At 45.2% G+C, this 18567-nt stretch overlaps 2 protein-coding genes across 2 annotated transcripts in view; both read right to left on the reverse strand.

Annotated features, from left to right (window-relative positions):
- The window catches only part of TTC13 (tetratricopeptide repeat domain 13), a 70216-nt gene extending 51807 nt beyond the window's left edge, over positions 1-18409 (reverse strand). The window contains exons 1-2 of the mRNA XM_024765621.1: positions 18137-18409; positions 1256-1350 (exon numbers count right to left, since the gene is read on the reverse strand). Of these exons, the coding sequence (XP_024621389.1) occupies positions 1256-1350; positions 18137-18362 (321 nt within the window). The 5' untranslated portion in view covers positions 18363-18409. The remainder of the gene's footprint in view (positions 1-1255; positions 1351-18136) is intronic.
- FAM89A (family with sequence similarity 89 member A) overlaps positions 1-18567 on the reverse strand; it is a 63183-nt gene that overhangs the window by 2610 nt on the left and 42006 nt on the right. Inside the window, exon 3 of the transcript XR_003006011.1 lies at positions 1256-1350. The gene's annotated coding sequence lies outside the window, so the exon portion shown is untranslated. The remainder of the gene's footprint in view (positions 1-1255; positions 1351-18567) is intronic.

The raw sequence follows: 18567 nt of genomic DNA on the forward strand, positions 1-18567 counted from the left end.
GATACCCCTAACTTAAGGGAGATTATGTTGACCCTTTGTTTTTCCTTCATATGATTTGCACAGTTATACGTCTATGCTTACTTGTATAATTATTTGATTAGTAGCTATAGAGCCCTAAGTGCTGGGACCAAGCCTCTCTGGCTCACCACTGCCTGGCTAAGTACTTGCTTAGCTCAACGCTTGACAAAAATAGGTGCAAAATAAATATCTGGAAAATGAATGAATAAATGAAGAGTTTAACTCCCATATTTTCAACCTAGGGAAAACAAAAGGCCTAGACTTATCAGCTTTCTCCCATAAGTTACTAGCTAGTGCCATCTTAAACTGGAAAGGCAAATAGTAGGTAATATTTGAATTACTATCAGCAAGAAGGTCCCTAATAACTCTAAGAATCTAATCACTTCTCCAAGGTGGGGATGATCCAGTTTCTATTTAAATGTTTTCAGTGATGGCCAACTCACTACTTCACAAAGTAGCCAATTCTGGTTTGGGACAAGGTTAATTCAAAAGTTCTTCCATATACCACGTTGACGGCTACGCGATGAGTTAAGTAAGATCAGTTGATCATTCTCTAGTTTGCAGTTTTTACCCATACTGAGTAGTTCTTACATGAAAAGGCAGAAGAGCTTTGTCTGGAGAAGAAAAGAGTATCCCTAAAGGGAAATTTTAAACAAAGGAAGCCAACAATATCTATGTGGATGTTGAAGGAAAAGGCCTGGTGAAAAACTGTTAACCTTGGGCACTGAAAGAAGAGCAGCCTCACAGAATTAAGTGTGAACAAAAATACCCTGGCACGTTGAGGCAGCCGGGCCAGAGGGGCACACACGCTAGCACGATAGGTAGATGCACGTTACGTGGCACGGTGCCAGGTGCTCGTCCCTGGAATGGAGAGGTCTCTGGTACAGCTTAGCTGGTACTGATTTAAAAAACATAGATATAAAAGATACACAGGCAAAGACTGGAAAAATAAGATTATATACGCTACCTTCAAATCCGTAAGGCTCCTAGAAGTAAGGTTCAGCCATGATCTCCTTTATTCCTTGGAACTTGAAAGTAAAGAGTCCTAGGTCCAGAATGACCAACCATCCAACGCATAAGACATAATAATTCAATGTGACTAAACACCAGATGACCTATCTTTACCTTATGCAACTGGACTCAACTCCTAGTTGATAAACAGACGCAATCTCCACCTTTTGGAACTAGTATCACCATGTTTCAGGTCACAAAAACAGAAGGCATAGAAGATGCATACCAGAATCTTTTCAGTGTTGAGAGAAAGCAAAGAGTCACAGGGTGGTGGTCCTTTGGGTTCGCAGTCGGAGTCATGGAAGTTCAAAAAGGATGACTCTGAAAAGCAAACAGTCCTTGTTATTCTCCTTACCTTAGATGTATGGCTCTTAGGTGCTTAACTATGAATTGCAGTGTGAAGAATCCACAAAATCAAAACAAGGACAAGGGTAAAAAACACTAAAAGGGGCATCCTGTCTTCCACCTCTACAACTGGGTAACATTTTATAGTTTCCAAGTATCTCACACACGCCTCGGTGATTTTGTCCTCACAACAGTGAACATAGCTGTTAAGATCCTTTCATGGGATACCTCTGATGTGGCAGCATTTCCCAGAGGTTAAAAAAAAAAATCACAAAGAGGGGAACAAAGTCAAGCCAGGAAAACCTGATGTTAAGAGGTATGTGCTAAGGATCTAGTATCCAGAATATCTAAAAACTCCTCAAATTCAACAAGAAAAAGACAACCCCATTTTAAAAACGAGTAAAGGACTTGAACCGGCAACTCTCCGAAGATATACAAACAGCCACTACATCATTATTAAGTAATGAATACAAATCAAACCACAAGGAGGTACCAATTCACACCCACTAGGATGGCTATAATTTTTTTTTTTAACGGGAAATCACAAGTGCTGGCAAGGAGGCAGAGAAATTGAACCCTTGTGCAATGCTGATGGGGATGTAAAACTGTGTGGCCACTGTAGAGTTGGCTGGTTCCTCAAAAAGTTAAAGATAGAATTACCACCTGGTCCCGCTATTCCGCTCCTAGGTACGTACCCCAAAGAACTGAATACAGGGACTCAGACAAGCACACATACGCACATGTTCATAGCAGCACCATTTACAATAACCAAAAGGTGGAAAAAGCCTAAATGTCCATCAACAGAAAACAGATAAATAAATTGTGGTATATATATATAGTGGAATATTATTCAGCCTTAAAAATGAATGAAGTGGGGACTTCCCTGGTGGTCCAGTGGTTGAGAATCTTCCTTCCAATGCAGGGGACGCGCGTTTGAGCGCTGGTTGGGGAACTAAGATCCCACGTGCCGCGGGGCAACGAAGCCGCACGCCACAACTACTGAGCCCATGTGGCACAACTAGAGAGTCCGCGCTGCAACTACAGAGCCCACACGCTCTGGAGCCTGCGTGCCACAACTCGAGAGAGAAAACCCACGTGCCACAACGAAAGATCCCACGTGTCTCAACTAAGACCCAACGCAGCCAAAAATAAATAAATATTTTTTAAAAAACGAATGAAGTACTGATACATATTACAACATGGAAGAACCTCCAAAACAAAAACTAAGTGAAAGAAACTAGACACAAAAGGTCACGTATTGTATGATTCCGTTTATATGAAGTGTCCAGAATAGGCAAATCCATAGACACAGTATGCACCTTGGCGGTTGAAGGAGGGAATGGAGAGAAACTGCCTGACGGGCAAGGGAGTTTACTTTGGAGTGATGGAAATGTTTTGAGGTAATCGCACTACCTGGTCAACGTGCTCAATGCCACTGAACTCTTCACTTGAACATGGCTGATTTTACATTATGTGATTTTTTTTTTTTTTTTTTTTTTTTTGCGGTACGCGTGCCTCTCACTGCTGTGGCCTCTCCCGTTGCGGAGCACAGGCTCCGGACGCGCAGGCTCGGTGGCATGTGGGATCTTCCCGGACCGGGGCACGAACCCGTGTCCCCTGCATCGGCAGGCGGACTCTCAACCACTGCACCACCAGAGAAGCCCAACATTATGTGAATTTTGCCTCAACAACTTATTTTTTAAAATATGCTCTAATGCAGCAGTCATTAAAGAGCACAAAATTATGTTCAAGAAACCACGTGAACCAATTTAGCTGAATTCTCACATGTGTGTATCGTAACGCCAGGAAGAAGGACATGACGGATCCGAGAGCCCTGGTGGGGAGCAGTGACTGAAGCCGGAAGGTGAAGCCTCACAAGGCACAGTGGGGTTTAAAGGATGGATGGGTTCAGAATGGCGGGCAGAAAGGGAATGGATACTCCAGGCAGAATGAGCGGTGTACAGAAACACAAAGGCAAGCAAATGCAAAGGGGCAGTGAGCAGACCACCCTAGCTAGAGGAGGGAGTCGGTGCTGGAAAATAAAAAAGGTGAGTGGTCAGACTAGGAAGTCATGGACCCAGAGAAAGGCTTTAGTCTGACAAGAATGAAGAACCAGTAATGCTTGTTGATAGGCAGTTGGATATACGTTCATCAATAACCTGTCTCCCCTACCTTTCAAGAAAGGTACCATTTGAGAACTCACACGTTGAGCCCTGTGCAAAGCACTACACAGACATGGCTGTATTCTCTTCTAACAATCTCTCCACTTTATGGAATTCTTTTTAGTTTCAATAAATAAACATCGACATAATTTTATTTTTTATTGTAATTGAAGTATAGTTGATTTATAATATTAGTTTCAGGTGTACTTTTTTTTAATTAAAAATATTTTTTTTTATTTTTGGCTGCGTTGGGTCTTCGCTGCTGCGCGCGGGCTTTCTCTCTAGTTGCGGCGAGCGGGGGCTTCTCTTCCTTGCGGCGCGTGGGCTTCTCATTGCGGTGGCTTCTCTTGTTGCAGAGCACGGGCCCTAGGCGCGCGGGCTTCAGTAGTTGCGGCACGTGGCCTCAGTAGTTGTGGCTCGCGGGCTCTAGAGCACAGGCTCAGTAGCTGTAGCGCATGGGCTTAATTGCTTGCGGCATGTGGGATCTTCCCAGAAGAGGGCTCAAACCCGTGTCCCCTGCATTGGCAGGTGGATGCTTAACCACTGCGCCACCAGGGAAGCCCAAACATTTATTTAATTTTAAATGGTTGCGCAGTATTCCATTGCATGGAATTTAACCATACCCCTATCGTTGGATAATTAGGATGTCCTTTCTTTTTCCTTAATACAGACACTTTCAATGAGTATCCTTGACCTATATTTTTGCAAATTTACACAACTGGGCAATTAAAGTACAGTATAACATATGTAATTGCTGAGGCAAAGGGTGTAAACAATTTTAAGACTTTCCATATATATTGCTCCATTTCCATCTCAAAGCTTAATAATTTCATTTCCATTCACAGTATATAACACCACTATTTCCCTCTGCTCAAAGTAGTGTCATTCTTTTCATCTTTTCCAATCTGAAAATAGTACTAGTAAGATTGAACTTTTGGTTTATTGGCCATTTGTATCTCTTTTGTAAATTGCTTATATCCTTTGCTAATTTGTAACTCATCTATTCTGGCCTAAGATTTAGAGAAGAATTTCTAATTATCTACTTTCTCACCTCAGGACCACTTATGAAATTATCAACTTGAATGCCACCTTTATAACACATTATAGTCACTGGGATCTGTTTCTAGACTCCTTTTTTTAAAGGAATCTTTGAGATGATTTACATCTACCTTCTGCAATAGCTCTGACAGATGACTCTTCAATCTCTACATGGACATTTATTTCTAAAAAATTATAGTAGTTATTGTAGAAAATACAGAAAAATCACAGAATGTAAATAAAAGTCACTTAGAATACCACCATGCGTTGAGAACCACCATGAAAATTTTGGTGTGTATAATTAGGAGTGATAATTCTGAAGTCGGGTGGCTGGGTTTACGAATTCCTGTTCTCTGCCACTGCTTACTAGCTCTTGGCCACTGACTTAGCCTCCTCCATCTTCAGTTTCTTCATTTGTAAAACAGGGTCAGTGATAAATTTTCTACGTCACGGGGTGGTTGTGAGATTTAAATAAGGAAATATAAGTAAAGCATGTGGTATAGTTTCTGACACAAAGAAGGAGCTCAAAAAATGTTTGCTACTATTGTTATCACCAGGTTGTGAGAACTGAGCTACATTGTTTTGTAAGCTACCCTTTTAACTTAACAATATAATGTAAACACTTAACCATATGATTACATTTTCTTCTACATTATTTAAATTTAAACTTGGTGAGATTATATATCATTTTAATTTAACACTTTAGACATAAAATTTCAATTCTCTACAATAAACCTGCATTTTGTTGTTTTGTTTTGTAAACTTTCTAATCCCTTATAATGATGTTTATTCTGACTTCAGTATCATTGTTTCAATTACTATAGCCTTACAATGAGTGCATACAGGTTAATGTAAAAGCAAAGCCTCATCACCTTTTTTAAAAAAAAAAAATTTCTTGGCTATTTGGATAAACATTCTTCCTTCAGATAAACTTCAGTCATTTTATTACGGTTCCAAAACAAAAAGCCCTGTATGATTTTTATTAGAATTGCATTAAAATTGTAGATTAATGAGGGGAGAAACACTTGACTTCTTTACAAAATTTAATCTTTTATTAACCTATGTGGAACTTTATCATTCTTATACAGGATGTACACGTTCAAGTCTGTTGTGATCTTAAAAAAAAAAATTGCTTGATAACCACAGATTCATCGGTGGTTGAGCATCTACTATGTTCCACCTGTTGAGCATCTACTATGTTCCAGTCACGGCCTTAGCCTCAACTGTCGTCAAAACCATAAATGACCCCAGTCCTTGTATATAGCATTCAGTGGGGAAGCTGACAGTAATCAGAGCCACATAAAAAAATGTCAGAATGCAACAGTTTAAGAGTCATGACCTAGAGCATAATCGGGAGAAGAGGTGTGTGTGCTCAGGAAAAGCTTCCAGAGGACTGAGTAACGCCAGCCAATACCGATATAGCCATCATGTATAGATACCCTCCCAATCCCCCCCCCCCCCTTTTTTTTTTTTTCTTTGGCGGTACGCGGGCCTCTCACCGTTACAGCCTCTCTCGTTGCGGAGCACAGGCTCCGGACGCGCCAGGCTCAGCGGCCATGGCCCCCGGGCCCAGCCGCTCCGCGGCACGTGGGATCCTCCCGGACCAGGGCACGAACCCTTGTCCGCTGCATCGGCAGGCGGACTCTCAACCACTGCGCCACCAGGGAAGCCCCCAATCCCCATTTTAAAGAAGAGGAAAACGAGGCCGACAGCCTAAGCAATTTGCAAAAGGCCACCCTCCAGCAAAGCAATGGAGGTGTTGGTTGGCTGCCTGCCATGAAAGAGTGAAGGCAGATCTAAGCGAAGTTAAGGACTTCACAGGTGAAGGTCCATGGGAGGCTGGCAGGACCGGGAGAGTGGCCCAGGCAGAGATGCAGCATACTGTCAATCTTTTGCCTTCTTAGCTGACTAGAGCTGAATATTTTATCTGTCCACATTATTGAACTTTTAACAGCTCTATTAATGTCTTCATTTACACACTGGATAACTGAGCCATCTACACGTAATTATATCAAGGTCTTTTTAATATTTATACTCACTTAGCATCTTATTTTACTGGACAAAACCTCCCCAAAGTGCTCAATAATACTCGTGATGAAAGGCACTCCTGCCTAGTCCTGAGGTTAACATGTCATTTGATGACCCAGAATTTCCTCAACTTTTGACAGTAATACTTTTAAATTTAACATTGACAAACATCCAGTGGGAAGCTGCTCTATGTGCCTATTTTGAGATTGATATATTTTACCATATAAAGGAAGGGTGGAGATCGATGCATTTTACCATATAAAGGAAGAATTCTCCTATTCTTTGCTTTACCCCAAATTTTAAATCAGGAAAGCTGGCTGAAATTTATCAAGTGATTTTGGATATTTCTTTATGATAATCGTGATTTCTCTCCTTTGATCTATCAAGGTGATTAATTCCTTGAAAAGTTGAACCATCTTTTGTACTTCTAGAATACACTAATTGATCAAGGCAGATTATTCTTTTGTTTGCTGGCTTCAGTTTACTAATATTTTACTTTGGATTTTTAGAACTATGTTAATAGCTTTCTTTTCTGCCCCCGAACTTTATCAGATTCTGGCATCAGTGTTTTCTGCTGGTTTGGTAAGGTCTGTGATACAAAACTCGTTTGTTCTAGTTGTAACTAGAGTTGTCTGGAACAGGAGGTTAAATTTGTTCTTTAATCTAAAAATATTTAACTCACTATGGATTCAATTATTTTCAAATAATAAATCAACCAGCTGTATTTAAATGCTACAGATTTCCATGAAATTAGGAAAAGTCTGTTTTCTTCCTTGTTCAGGTCATACAAGTAATGTCATTGTGATTACTGCAGAAATAGCCTCAAAACACATTATAGAATCTCATCTTTTTCTTCTGCATCATCTTCCTGGATATTTCTCTACTGCTTCTTATTTGTAACCTATTAGCAGAGGTTTCTGCACCGTTGTCTCTTAAATTCTAACAGCCGCTACGGTTGCACACATACCCCCTCATTCATTACGTGCAGTTGCATCTGCTCCCTACTTACACGTCAGCCTTATCAGATTCATCTATTTTATTCTTTTTTAAAGAAGCAGCTCTTGAGTCTATTGATCCATTCCGTTGTTGCTCTGTTTCTAATTCATTTATTCTGGCTTTGGTCTTCTTAGCCCTGCAATTTCCTTTATTTCCTCTTCTAGTTTCCCAAGTTTAGTATCCAGTTCATTTATTCCCTTTCTTCTTTAGTATTAAGATGCCATGGAGGGCTTCCCTGGTGGCGCAGTGGTTGAGAGTCCGCCTGCCGATGCAGGGGACGCGGGTTCGTGCCCCGGTCCGGGAAGATCCCACGTGCCGCGGAGTGGCTGGGCCCGTGAGCCATGGCCGCTGAGCCTGCGCGTCCGGAGCTTGTGCTCCGCGACGGGAGAGGCCACAGCGGTGAGGAAGAAAGATCAAAGACAGTGGGGAGAGAAGGAAAAAGGACAGAGCTTTGAGAAAATTGGGCACAGGAAGAGCAAAGAGGCACTGTTTCCCGTTTGTGCAGCTAGAGAGGGGTAGTGCCTGTAACTGAAGTGGGGAGTCTAAGAGGAAGAGTGCTTTTAGAGGGAAGTAAAGCGCTAACTCTGGGTTTAAGCAATTGCTCATGAGATGCTAAACCAGGAAGCTGTCTTGCATGTAGTTAGGAAATTCCAGAGAAAGAGCTACAGATATAAATCTGATAATCATTAACTGATGGTAGATGATTAAGCAGGAAATGTAGGGAGGATCTCTAAGAAAGCTTAGGAATAATGAGAAGAAAAGAGCTGACCCTGGTGGGAACAAGACACTTTAGAGGCGGAGGGAGAATCAACTTGATAATTTACCTTTTTTCTAAAGAGCTACCTATTTCTTTGAACTGTTCTACATCTTTGTCATAAAGCTATACAGAGAGTTATAATGATTCCTAGAGGCAAATACAGTTGACCCTTGAACAACATGGGGGTTTGGGGTGCCAATCCTCCATGCCGTTGAACATCTGCGTATAACTTGTAGTTAGCGCTCCGAATCCACAGTTGCACAACTGAAGATTCACCAACCACAGATTGTGTAGCAGTGTAGTATCTCCTACTGAAAAAAATCCACGTATAAGTGAACCTGCCCAGTTCAAACCCGTGCTGGTTAAGGGCCAGCTGTATTTGTTTCCTCTCATTTTTCTTGATTGCCCTTGCTAGATGATTGTCTAAACTTTACCAGTTATTTTCAAACAGCCAGCTCTTCTACTTAGAGCTCCTCTTTCCCTGACTTCAAATGCAACTAGTTCTGCAGCAAAGTAACAGAGGGGTTCAGGGCACAGGCTGTGGTGCCAGACTGACTCAGATTAGATGCCTAACTGGCTGTTTGACTTGGGGCAAGTCCTTTCATTTCTCCTAGCCTCAGATTCCTCGTCTGTGAAACAGGAATAACTACCACCACATACCCTCTTAGGGCAACTGTGAGGAACACACATAATGCCCACAGTTCACAGAATGATTGTTAAATGTTAGTATATATATCTAGGCTAAAATTGCTGGGTTTTTCTTGTAAATTTCTTCTTCCTGCTTTCCTGAAGTTTATTTTGGCCTTCACAGTACTTTACGGCTTTCAAAATACTTTCACAGACATTATTTCTTTTGGTCCTCCATCCTCTGAGGCTGGTGGAACATACCGTGGGCTCACTGTACACGTGGGGAATGATGCTCAATGTTAATGGACACGTTTAAGGTCACAAAAATGAAGAAACAATGAAGCGAAGATTCGCCACACATGCGTCCTAGGACACCCCGTCGATAGGGGCACACGGCACATTTATCACCGCTCATTCTGCCAAAGCGGGGTCCTAGTAATAGTCTACTACAGCAATGCCATCCAGCTTCTTTCTTCTCCCCCTCAACCTTACACACAGCTGACTTTAAGAAGAGCATCTTTGGTGGAGAGACACGAGCTGACTGTAGGACACTGACACAGTGTATATAAACATCTTCTTTGAGGAATTCTGCTGTAAAAGGGAACAGAGAGATGAGGTGGTGGCTGGAAGGACTCGGTGGTCCTGTCTTTGTTGCCTGTTTTTTTCAAGATGGGCGCTGCACCAGGCAGAAGCCACGGGTCCTCCAAGGAGACAGGACCGCAGGCAAAGGCCATAAGTACAGCTGTGGGCGGGCTGACAGCTAGAATGGTGGGAAAGCGTGGAAATTCTCAATCAAATGAGAGGACAGCATTGCCTCCTGCTGAGGAGAGGCGGTGTTACTGCAAAGAGCATGCATGTGTCACACATCCCTGTCCTGCAAGGGAAAGCTGACTGAAAGTTTGCGTTTCCCCGAAGGAAAATGTTTCATAAGGAATTCCACAGCTGCTCTGTGCTCATCACTTGACCACCTGGCTCTAGGTGTAACAGACGGTGGGCCAGGTTCACCTGAACGCAAGGATGACTGGGCTTTTCCCATGGAGGAGCCAGAACTTGGAAGTCAGGTACTACATATTTATCGACAATTCTGGTCCCAGGTGTAGGGTAACCCGGGAAGAGCAGCCCGCATTACCGTGGCTGGAGGAGCTCCCTGAAGGTCAAACAGGGGCTACACGGCATCAACTTGTAGTGCCTTTGCTTTTTTGTTTTTTGTCAATAACTGGACTTTAATGAGTAATTCTGATAAAAGCGTTTTTGCACAGATATGCAGGTATAAAACACATATAAAAAGTGAACAAAAAGATTCCTTCTCTCCTTAAGTACATCTTAGAACAGCCATGACTAAATTTAACGTGATATGTATTTCAGAGCTTAAAACCCAAGAAACTTTGCTTTTATCAGTTTCTGCATTTGTAAGACAACCACTGTTGAGAGTGAAGCTAGGTCCCCCTGAAACCGAGCTGCCCTGTCAAGTTTATGATTAACCTTTCTATCCAAGACTTTATTCTCTTTCTTATCCTGCTCCCTGTTCCCCCTCAAGATTGAGGAGTATCAAAGAAAAGGTGGCGGGGGAGGGTTGACCCCTGCAGGGTCCTCCCGGGTACCAAAGCCCATCCAGGTCACCCGTTCCTTGTTTGTGGAAAAAGGCTTTAGTCTCCTAGGTCTTCCCTGAGTTCCAAAGAGCAGACTCAAGCAGTTACCAATTAGGGAAGCGAGGGAATGCAGAAACTAAGGAAAAAAGGTCAAGCAAGAAACGTAATGGTAGCTTAAACAGTTCAGCGACAGAAGTCCTAGTTCCTCCTAAAGGACGACAACCTTGGAGTTGTTCTGCAGAAACTAAGACCCCACCCAGGTGGAGGACGGTGACGACCTGCTGATCACAAGCCAGACTGGTTGGAACCAGAAGCTTGATGGTTAAGATCCCCAAAACATCACCTTATTTCCTCACCACCAACCAATCAGAAGGAAGTGCACAGGCTACAACTCTCACCCCAAACGTTGCCTTTAAAACCCTTCCCTGAAAGCCGTCGGGGAGTCTGGACTTTCTGAACATAAGTTGCTAGCCCTCCTGGCTTGGCGCCCTGCAAATAATCGAACTTTCCTTCACCACAGCCCGGTGTCAGCAGACTGGCTTTGCGGTGCTGTGGGTGTGCAGACCCAAGTTCGGTTCAGTAACAAGGACGTTGTAGATTACCTTGCTGGATGGTCCCAGGTGGTACTTTTCCTTTAGAATGTAATAACAGGAAAAGTAATAACAGGGAAAATTCTCCTCTGAAGAAGTTATATGCTTCTTTTGTTCTAATAAAATACTATTCATCAGTGCCTGAGATGTGTAAGGTATCATAAAACAACTTGAATGTAGAGGCCGCCCACTGAGAATTAGATTATAAAGTCAACATATAACTAGTCCTCTAGAACAAGGATCTGCAAACGCCATCTTAAAAGAGGCAGAACGGCTTTTTAGCAAAACATAAATGTAATTTGACTGAAGCTATATTAACTCAGTGAAGTACTTTAAAAGTAAAGTACTTGTAAACAATGTATAAAACCAAAAGAAAAGGAGTTGGTCAGCTGCACAGAATGGAAAAAGAAGCATGGAAGCAAGTTACGGGGCGCCGATCCAGGAACAGAACAGGATGGCAGGTGCTGCCGCCAGCCTACTGGGCAGCGGGCCTTAACCACAAAGGCTGCTCACTTAGCCTGGGGTTATAAACTGCGCTGAAAATGCATCGCAGGCTCAGGGTGGCACGCGCTCTTAAGAGCTGAAGACTTTCACATAAGCCCACACGTACTGTCAAACGTCATCAGCTCTACTGGGAAAGCTGAAGCACATCTAGGCAGTGATGTGAAACCGTTAGAGATAAGGAAACACAGGGTCACTTAGAACACTCCAAACGCGGGCAGGAAAAAGTCACAAGAGAAGTCAACTGGTCTTTCGTGCAGAAGTCATGCCAGGTGGAGGACAGACCACCTGACACAGGGCCCCCGGGCACCTGTGTGAAGAACGCCAGCGCCTGAGCAGTGTCCATGCACTGTGCCGGTTCCTGAGGCAGAAATGAAGCCACAGCAAATATTTCCCAATGAAACAAGGGTGACGTAGAGTAAGACTTTCTTAGCGTGCTTAAAAACAGATAGCAGCTATTGATTTGGGGTTCTTCCTGGTTACACGCGTTACTCAGTTTGTGAAAATCTATGGGGCGTCACACTTGCGATGCACACATTTTGCTGCATATGTCATATTTCAATAAAGAGTAAAAATAAAGACAGCAGAAGGAAAATGCTGGAAAGCATTAACCCGAAGGGAAAAGTATTAAAATTCTGTTATTTTAATAAATTTTGTACTTATTCTATCTGCAAGATAACAAGCCCAAACAAAAAGATAAGATGACCTCTTTAAAACACTGCACTGTGAAAAGGGGATGCTTTATAAGTTGGTCAGTCAGGCAAGTATCTACTGAGTGCAAAGAAGCCAAGCTGTCTCTGCAGGCTGTAAAAGAGACTCCTTGAAAAGTTTTTATATAGAAAGTACTCTGCCACTTCCTGTAGTCATATGCTCCAGGTAGGTAGGTTTAAAAACCCAGGCCAGAACTTCCCTGGTGGCACAGTGGTTGAGAGTCCGCCTGCCGATGCAGGGGACGCGGGTTCGTGCCCTTGTCCGGGAAGATCCCACATGCCGCGGAGCGGCTGGGCCCGTGAGCCATGGCCGCTGAGCCTGAGCGTCCGGAGCCTGTGCTCCGCAGCTGGAGAGGCCAAAACAGTGAGAGGCCCGCGTACCGCAAAAAATAAATAAATAAATAAATAAAAAAACCAGGCCACATATCTTTTGCCCTCATCCAGAGGGGAAGAGAATTAACCTCTGTCACCCAAAGCTGAACACATCTACCAGTGCACAGAAACTTGTAAAAGGTAAATGTAATTCTTAACGACAATGTATCTACAGGAAGAAGCTAACGAGTATGCAAACACCATGGGCCACCAGCTTCACAGGGCTCTCACGACAAAGAGCCACCCCTAAATCAGAGGACTTCCTGAAAAATGTCGTTCACCCTCACAGTGATCAGTCGTCTGGGCTGGTTGAGGTAACAATACACGAATCTCTTCATCAGTCCGTGCCTCAGTCTCTGTGCTCAAAATAACCTAGTTCCTTTACACCGTCAAATTTACTGTGTATGTCTTGAAAAGATCAGAAGAGATCTGCCACAAAACTGGGTATGATAACTAACGCAGAAAATCGGGGCCAAGGGGAAAAAGGATCAAGCAAATACACTAACAGTAAGGGTTACCACCGCTGCCGTAACTGAGCGTAAAAAACTTGGCTCTAAACCTCCCCGCAGCCAGAGCAAAAGAGGAAACAGCTCTCATTATAGAAGTTTCCCTCTACTGATTCCTTACCACCTCTAAGACACAGCAGTAATTTAAGGCTGTGAGCATTAAGACCGATTGCATGTATTTAAATAACCAATCCCTCAGTTAAGAGAGAGACCATAAATACTGACAATCTCTTTAAGTCTGACTGACTTTGTCAAAAACACAGAGCTAGGTTCACAGCTACTTCCTTGTTTTTCTGGCAGTTAAGGCTCCCAAATCGGACAGACACTAATGTTCCGTTCTCCACAAAGAACAGTGGGAAAATGAAATAAACTCAAATCTGGGATTGTTAATTTCAACAAACTAAAGAAAAGTACTTCAGGGTGCAAATTAATCATTGAACTCGACTGAGGCATTAAGCACGGACAGTGCTAATGTCACCAGTTAGATGAAAACGACCACAAAGACATCAAGTTCAAAGCTACCTCACCTAGGAGCAGACAAAAAACTCTCAAGAAGGCAGTTAAAAAAAAAAAAAGAAAGAAAAACACATAAATTCTCTGTTCTTATTAATACATTTTCAAATAAGGAAAACAAAAGTAGTTTTGAAACAAGTACTAGAAACGCATATGTTTGAACTAAAATACAGGTGGACCATCTATAAAGAACACATAAAGACATACTTAATACAGACGAATGCTGCACTGGAATAAGATGTAGCTTAACTTTGGCAGGAAGAGCAGAGGAGAAAACCTGAATTCTTGCATCAGTGGACAAGTTACAACTAGACCTTACTTTACCAGATCTGTGACAGCAGGGGGTCAAGTTAAGATATGGCTAAGCTCTCTCTCTGAGTCTCACTCCATCCGGGTCTTTGCTCGTGTCACCTTAGCAGAGGCCTTCCCAGGCCGCCTCTCAAAGAAGCATCCCCACACCACTCTATTCCTCAAGGCGCTTATCGCCAGGCCTATTGCACACCGCTCCTTCCCCCACCAGAACACAGGCTCCGCTGAGGAACTCAGCCGACCGTGCTGTAACCCCAGGGTCTACAACACTGAGTAGAATCTAGGAGGCACACAAACGGGTTTTCAGGTAAAAAACAGATCCAGGGACTTCCCTCATGGTCCAGTAGTAAAGAACTTGACTTGTAATGCAAGGGATGCGGGTTCGATCCCTGATCAGGGAACTAAGATCCCACATGCTGCGGGGTAACTAAGCCCGCGTGCCGCAACTACTGAGCCCGCGTGTCACAGACTACAGAGCCCACGCGCCCTGGAGCCTGCGCGCCACAACTAGAGACGAGAAAACCCACACGCCGCAACTAGAGAGAAGCCCACGCGCCAGAATGAAGAGCCCACACACCGCAGTGAAAGATCCCGCATGCCTCAACAAAGATCCCACGTGCCGCAACTAAGACCCAACACAGCCGAAGTAAATAAAATTTAAAAATTAATAAATAAATCTTTAAGAAAAAGAACAGATCCAGTCCGCTCTACGGTTCAAGTATTAGGCTCAATGGAACATCCTTGCACATAACGTAAACATAAAATTCTAGGACAAGTTACCTAAGACTATAACCTGCAACAAACAAAGCTTAAGGGCATAGGACTTTATCAATTATATTAGTACGAAATTATACTAACACGCAAATATTACTGACGGGAAGTTTACAAACGGTCGGGAGGCCAGGTTCAAATCCTGGCTCGACTCTCTGCGTGACCATTCTTAACTTCTCTTTGCCTCAGTTTCCCCTTACATGACATGGAGACAAAAACAGTACCTACTTCAGTGTCAAGTACTGTGCGAAATAAGGATGCAGTGTTGACAAGGATAAACCCGAGGGAAAGAGTTAGGGGAAACCTTCTGTTCCTTTTTTCTTCCCACAGTTCCAAACTACAAACAGGGCAAAGGTAACAAGGAAGGGAGGGGACATTTACTTTTATTTGAAAAATATGTACATTACAGCGTTCGTGTTTTTAAAAGCGCAAGGTAATTTTCACCACGGGAAAACAGAATATCCGAAGTCTGTGGTTACACATGCTTTTCAAATAAAAAGCGAAATGTAAAAACGTGCTAGAGGAGAAAGAGCTGAAGGGGGGCTGAGGTCCGTGGCACTGAGATCACCCGTGCTTGCCGTCTGGGCAGCTGGGCCCCCTGAGGCTGCTCCCTGGGGCCTGGATTCCGGCCACTGTCATTTTGCTGTCCAGACAGCTCCCACCAGCCGTCCTCTTCGGCCCTACAATCACTGGAGGTTCTGCCTTAAGAGAATACATACGCAGCTCATCTGAAGGTGTGCAGATTCAGACCCATGCAGGCATCAACTCAGTCATTTATACCCAAAAGCAGGGGGCAGGCTTCTGAAAAGTGGCTGTGCAGCCGTGGCTGCCCTCTGCATAGGGATAGGCTTGGGCTGGATGAGCCAGCAGAGCCAGTGACGTGATTAATAAATAGTTGGTGAGGGCAGGGCTTGATTCTGAATAACTGATCAGTTCTGGATCCCAGCACTTGCTTAGACCCTAATGCTGACCATATGGGGGCTCTCGATGCAGAGCATGAACCCCTCAGGCGACAATCTGGCTCGCTGTAAATCCTGAATTGCTGTTCTTCCTGGAACAGAGAGGGACCGAGGCAGGTTTCACTTGCTTCTACCTGGCTGTCTAGGACAAGGAAGGAGAAATGAGAGACAGGTGGGTGAGTTTCTACCACAAAAGAGACGGCTTTTGTCACACACTGCAGCCAGCAAAGCTAAGCGGAACACCTGGAGGCCCAGGTAGCATAAGCAGGTGACCCTGGGAGTCATTTCCTGAGGTGGCCGCGGGAACAGGAACAGCAAAGCCACTGCAGCACCTGTCGGCAGCCACTGGGACACTCACGTCAGCCCAGGGAAGGCCGTCTGGAAGACGTGTCACCAATTTTCAACAGCACGTTCTTAATTCTAAACTAAGAAAATAAGTACTACACGGAGGGGTTAAAGAGAAAATGGAAACATTTAAATAAATTATGCTTAAAGCCTCAGAATACAGTGTTTATCCTCTGAAGCAGAGAACATTAGATAATGGTGTCCATATGTGAGGGAACGGAGAATGAACAGGATTCCCCCAAATGCCCCGGTTCTAACAACCCACATTTATCATGATTTGGGTGAAAAGCATAATACAAGTCAGAGGTGGCTCAAACGAGGACTCTTAACCATTGGCGTAAGCCTGACGCTACAAAGTGAAATGAGCCACCTATAGCAACAGTATCAATTGATTTCATAATTTGTATCTTTCATCGCCTAGCATCTGGGTCTCCCTTAGCCAGTGAGCATCACATGAATACAGGAGGGAAAGGAAAGGAAGATTTACACACTACCTACTGTATGCTTGTAAATATTACAGAGGCTTTTTCCCTAACTATAATCATTGAGTGCTTCAGACAAATGCTGTCTGGAGTCTGACCACCTGGGCTCCTCCCCTTCCGGTTGTGCGCCCTCAGGAAAGTGATGATTTCACTGTGCCCCCCGTCTTCTCCTCTAAGAAAAGGAGCTACCACCCAATGATGTAGTTACCAGCGCTCTGACAGGCTGAGGGTACTGCTTAACCAACCTAAGGCTGTCACAACGGCACAGGGCACACAGCGAGCACCGCGCACGTGTACGATCGCGATTTCCTTGTGAAGAAAATAAAACCCTGTAATTGGGGAACAGTGTCTTCAATTTACAGAGGAGGCAATTTTGCAAAGACAGGCAATCAACCTGCTCGGAGTCACAGAAAGTGACAGAGGGTAAAAGCCATCCTCTTGCCACTGTGTAGTGCTGGCCATGGCGTTCATGCTGTTACCAGCCACGGCTTACTTCAAAATACAGAAGTCACATAGCCCTCGGTGAGCAAGACGTCCTCAAGGAAGTCAGATTGTGCTGAAAGGAAATCAGACTGACTGTGCTAACCTCGACATTTCATCTCAACCAAAAAACACTTATTGTCTTCCCAGGTACACAATGCTAGACTGCTGTCGGGCCATAAAAGCAAGCAGCCAGCTCCTAGTGAGTTAGGTAGACCCAGACGTTTCAAAAGCGAGCCTTAGGGGAACTCACGGAGGGCAAGAGGAAAGGGAAAGGACAAGGGAGGGGATTAAAGAGTAAAAAGACTCACTACAGACCTTCAAAACGAAACATGTACATATCTACCTTGCCCCTGAGGAATCTGCCCAGGACCTTAAACTGAGGCCAATGGCGCCCAATCTTAATGAATGAACTGGCCCAGTTCCCACACACACACAGCTCTGACGTACACAGGCCCGCAGGGCCCTTTTGACTCTCTGGGAGACACCTGACAGATCACAGGTCAACCTTAAAACGCCTGGGAGCAAGATGTCAATGAACAGATTCAATGGGGTTACTCTTCTGTTCCCTCCTTTCTTCCCAGGGATCACATTTTTACAGGCTATGTTTGATACAATACGTCAATCGGGAGGTCAGGAAACCTGATTTCCAGGCCTAAGATGGGCCAGACAGCCCCGCTCCGGGCGCGGGTCCGGTCCTCTTGGTCCGTCGGTCCCTCCCTCGCTCCCACAGCACCCGCGGGGGCCAGAGCAGGGGCTGGGGCTGCCCCGGGCCACCCGCCATCTCCTCCTCCACCCTCTCAAAAGTTGCCAGGGCTGCAGAGAGGCCGCCCTGGCCTCGGGGGCATGCTGTCAGCTCTTTTCACTATCCACCGGCCTCCCCACGGCGGCCTCGGGAGGAGGGCGCGCAGCGGCGTGGGTGTGAGCGGCGGGAAGCAGCCCCGGCGTGACACTTCGCGGAGCCGGCTCCCGCAGGGGCACACGCCGCGGCCGGTGCCGGCGAGGCCCGGGCGGCCCACACATCAGCCGCCGCCCGCCGGGCCCTCCTGCTGCTGCCGGTGCTGCAGCTCCTGCTTGAGCAGGGACAGCGGCGAGTAGTGCTCGGTGGCTAGGGCGCCTGGTCGCGGCCCGCTGGACAGAACCCCCAGCAGCAGCAGCAGCAGCAGCAGCAGAACCAAGACTCGCCGGGCGGCGCCCGCGGCGGCCACAGCGCCGCCCCAGCAGCCGCAGCACCAGCAGCCGGCAGGTGCCATCTTCCCTCAGGGCGCATGTGCGGCGGCCCTCGCCGCGCACTGCGGCCTCCCAGCCTGAACCTGCGGCTGGCAGGTGGGCCGTGGCGAGGGGGCGGGGAGAAGGGGAGTGGCAACGCCTCCTGGGAGTTGTAGTCCCAGCTCAGCCAGCCTGCGAGCCCCTTTTCAGTGCTGGGACTGCGAGTCCCGGTAAGCACCGCGCCGCGCA

Source organism: Neophocaena asiaeorientalis, unplaced genomic scaffold (genome assembly GCF_003031525.2).
Source record: "Neophocaena asiaeorientalis asiaeorientalis breed wild unplaced genomic scaffold, Neophocaena_asiaeorientalis_V1.1 scaffold369, whole genome shotgun sequence".
In the NCBI taxonomy this organism is placed as follows: domain Eukaryota; kingdom Metazoa; phylum Chordata; class Mammalia; order Artiodactyla; family Phocoenidae; genus Neophocaena; species Neophocaena asiaeorientalis.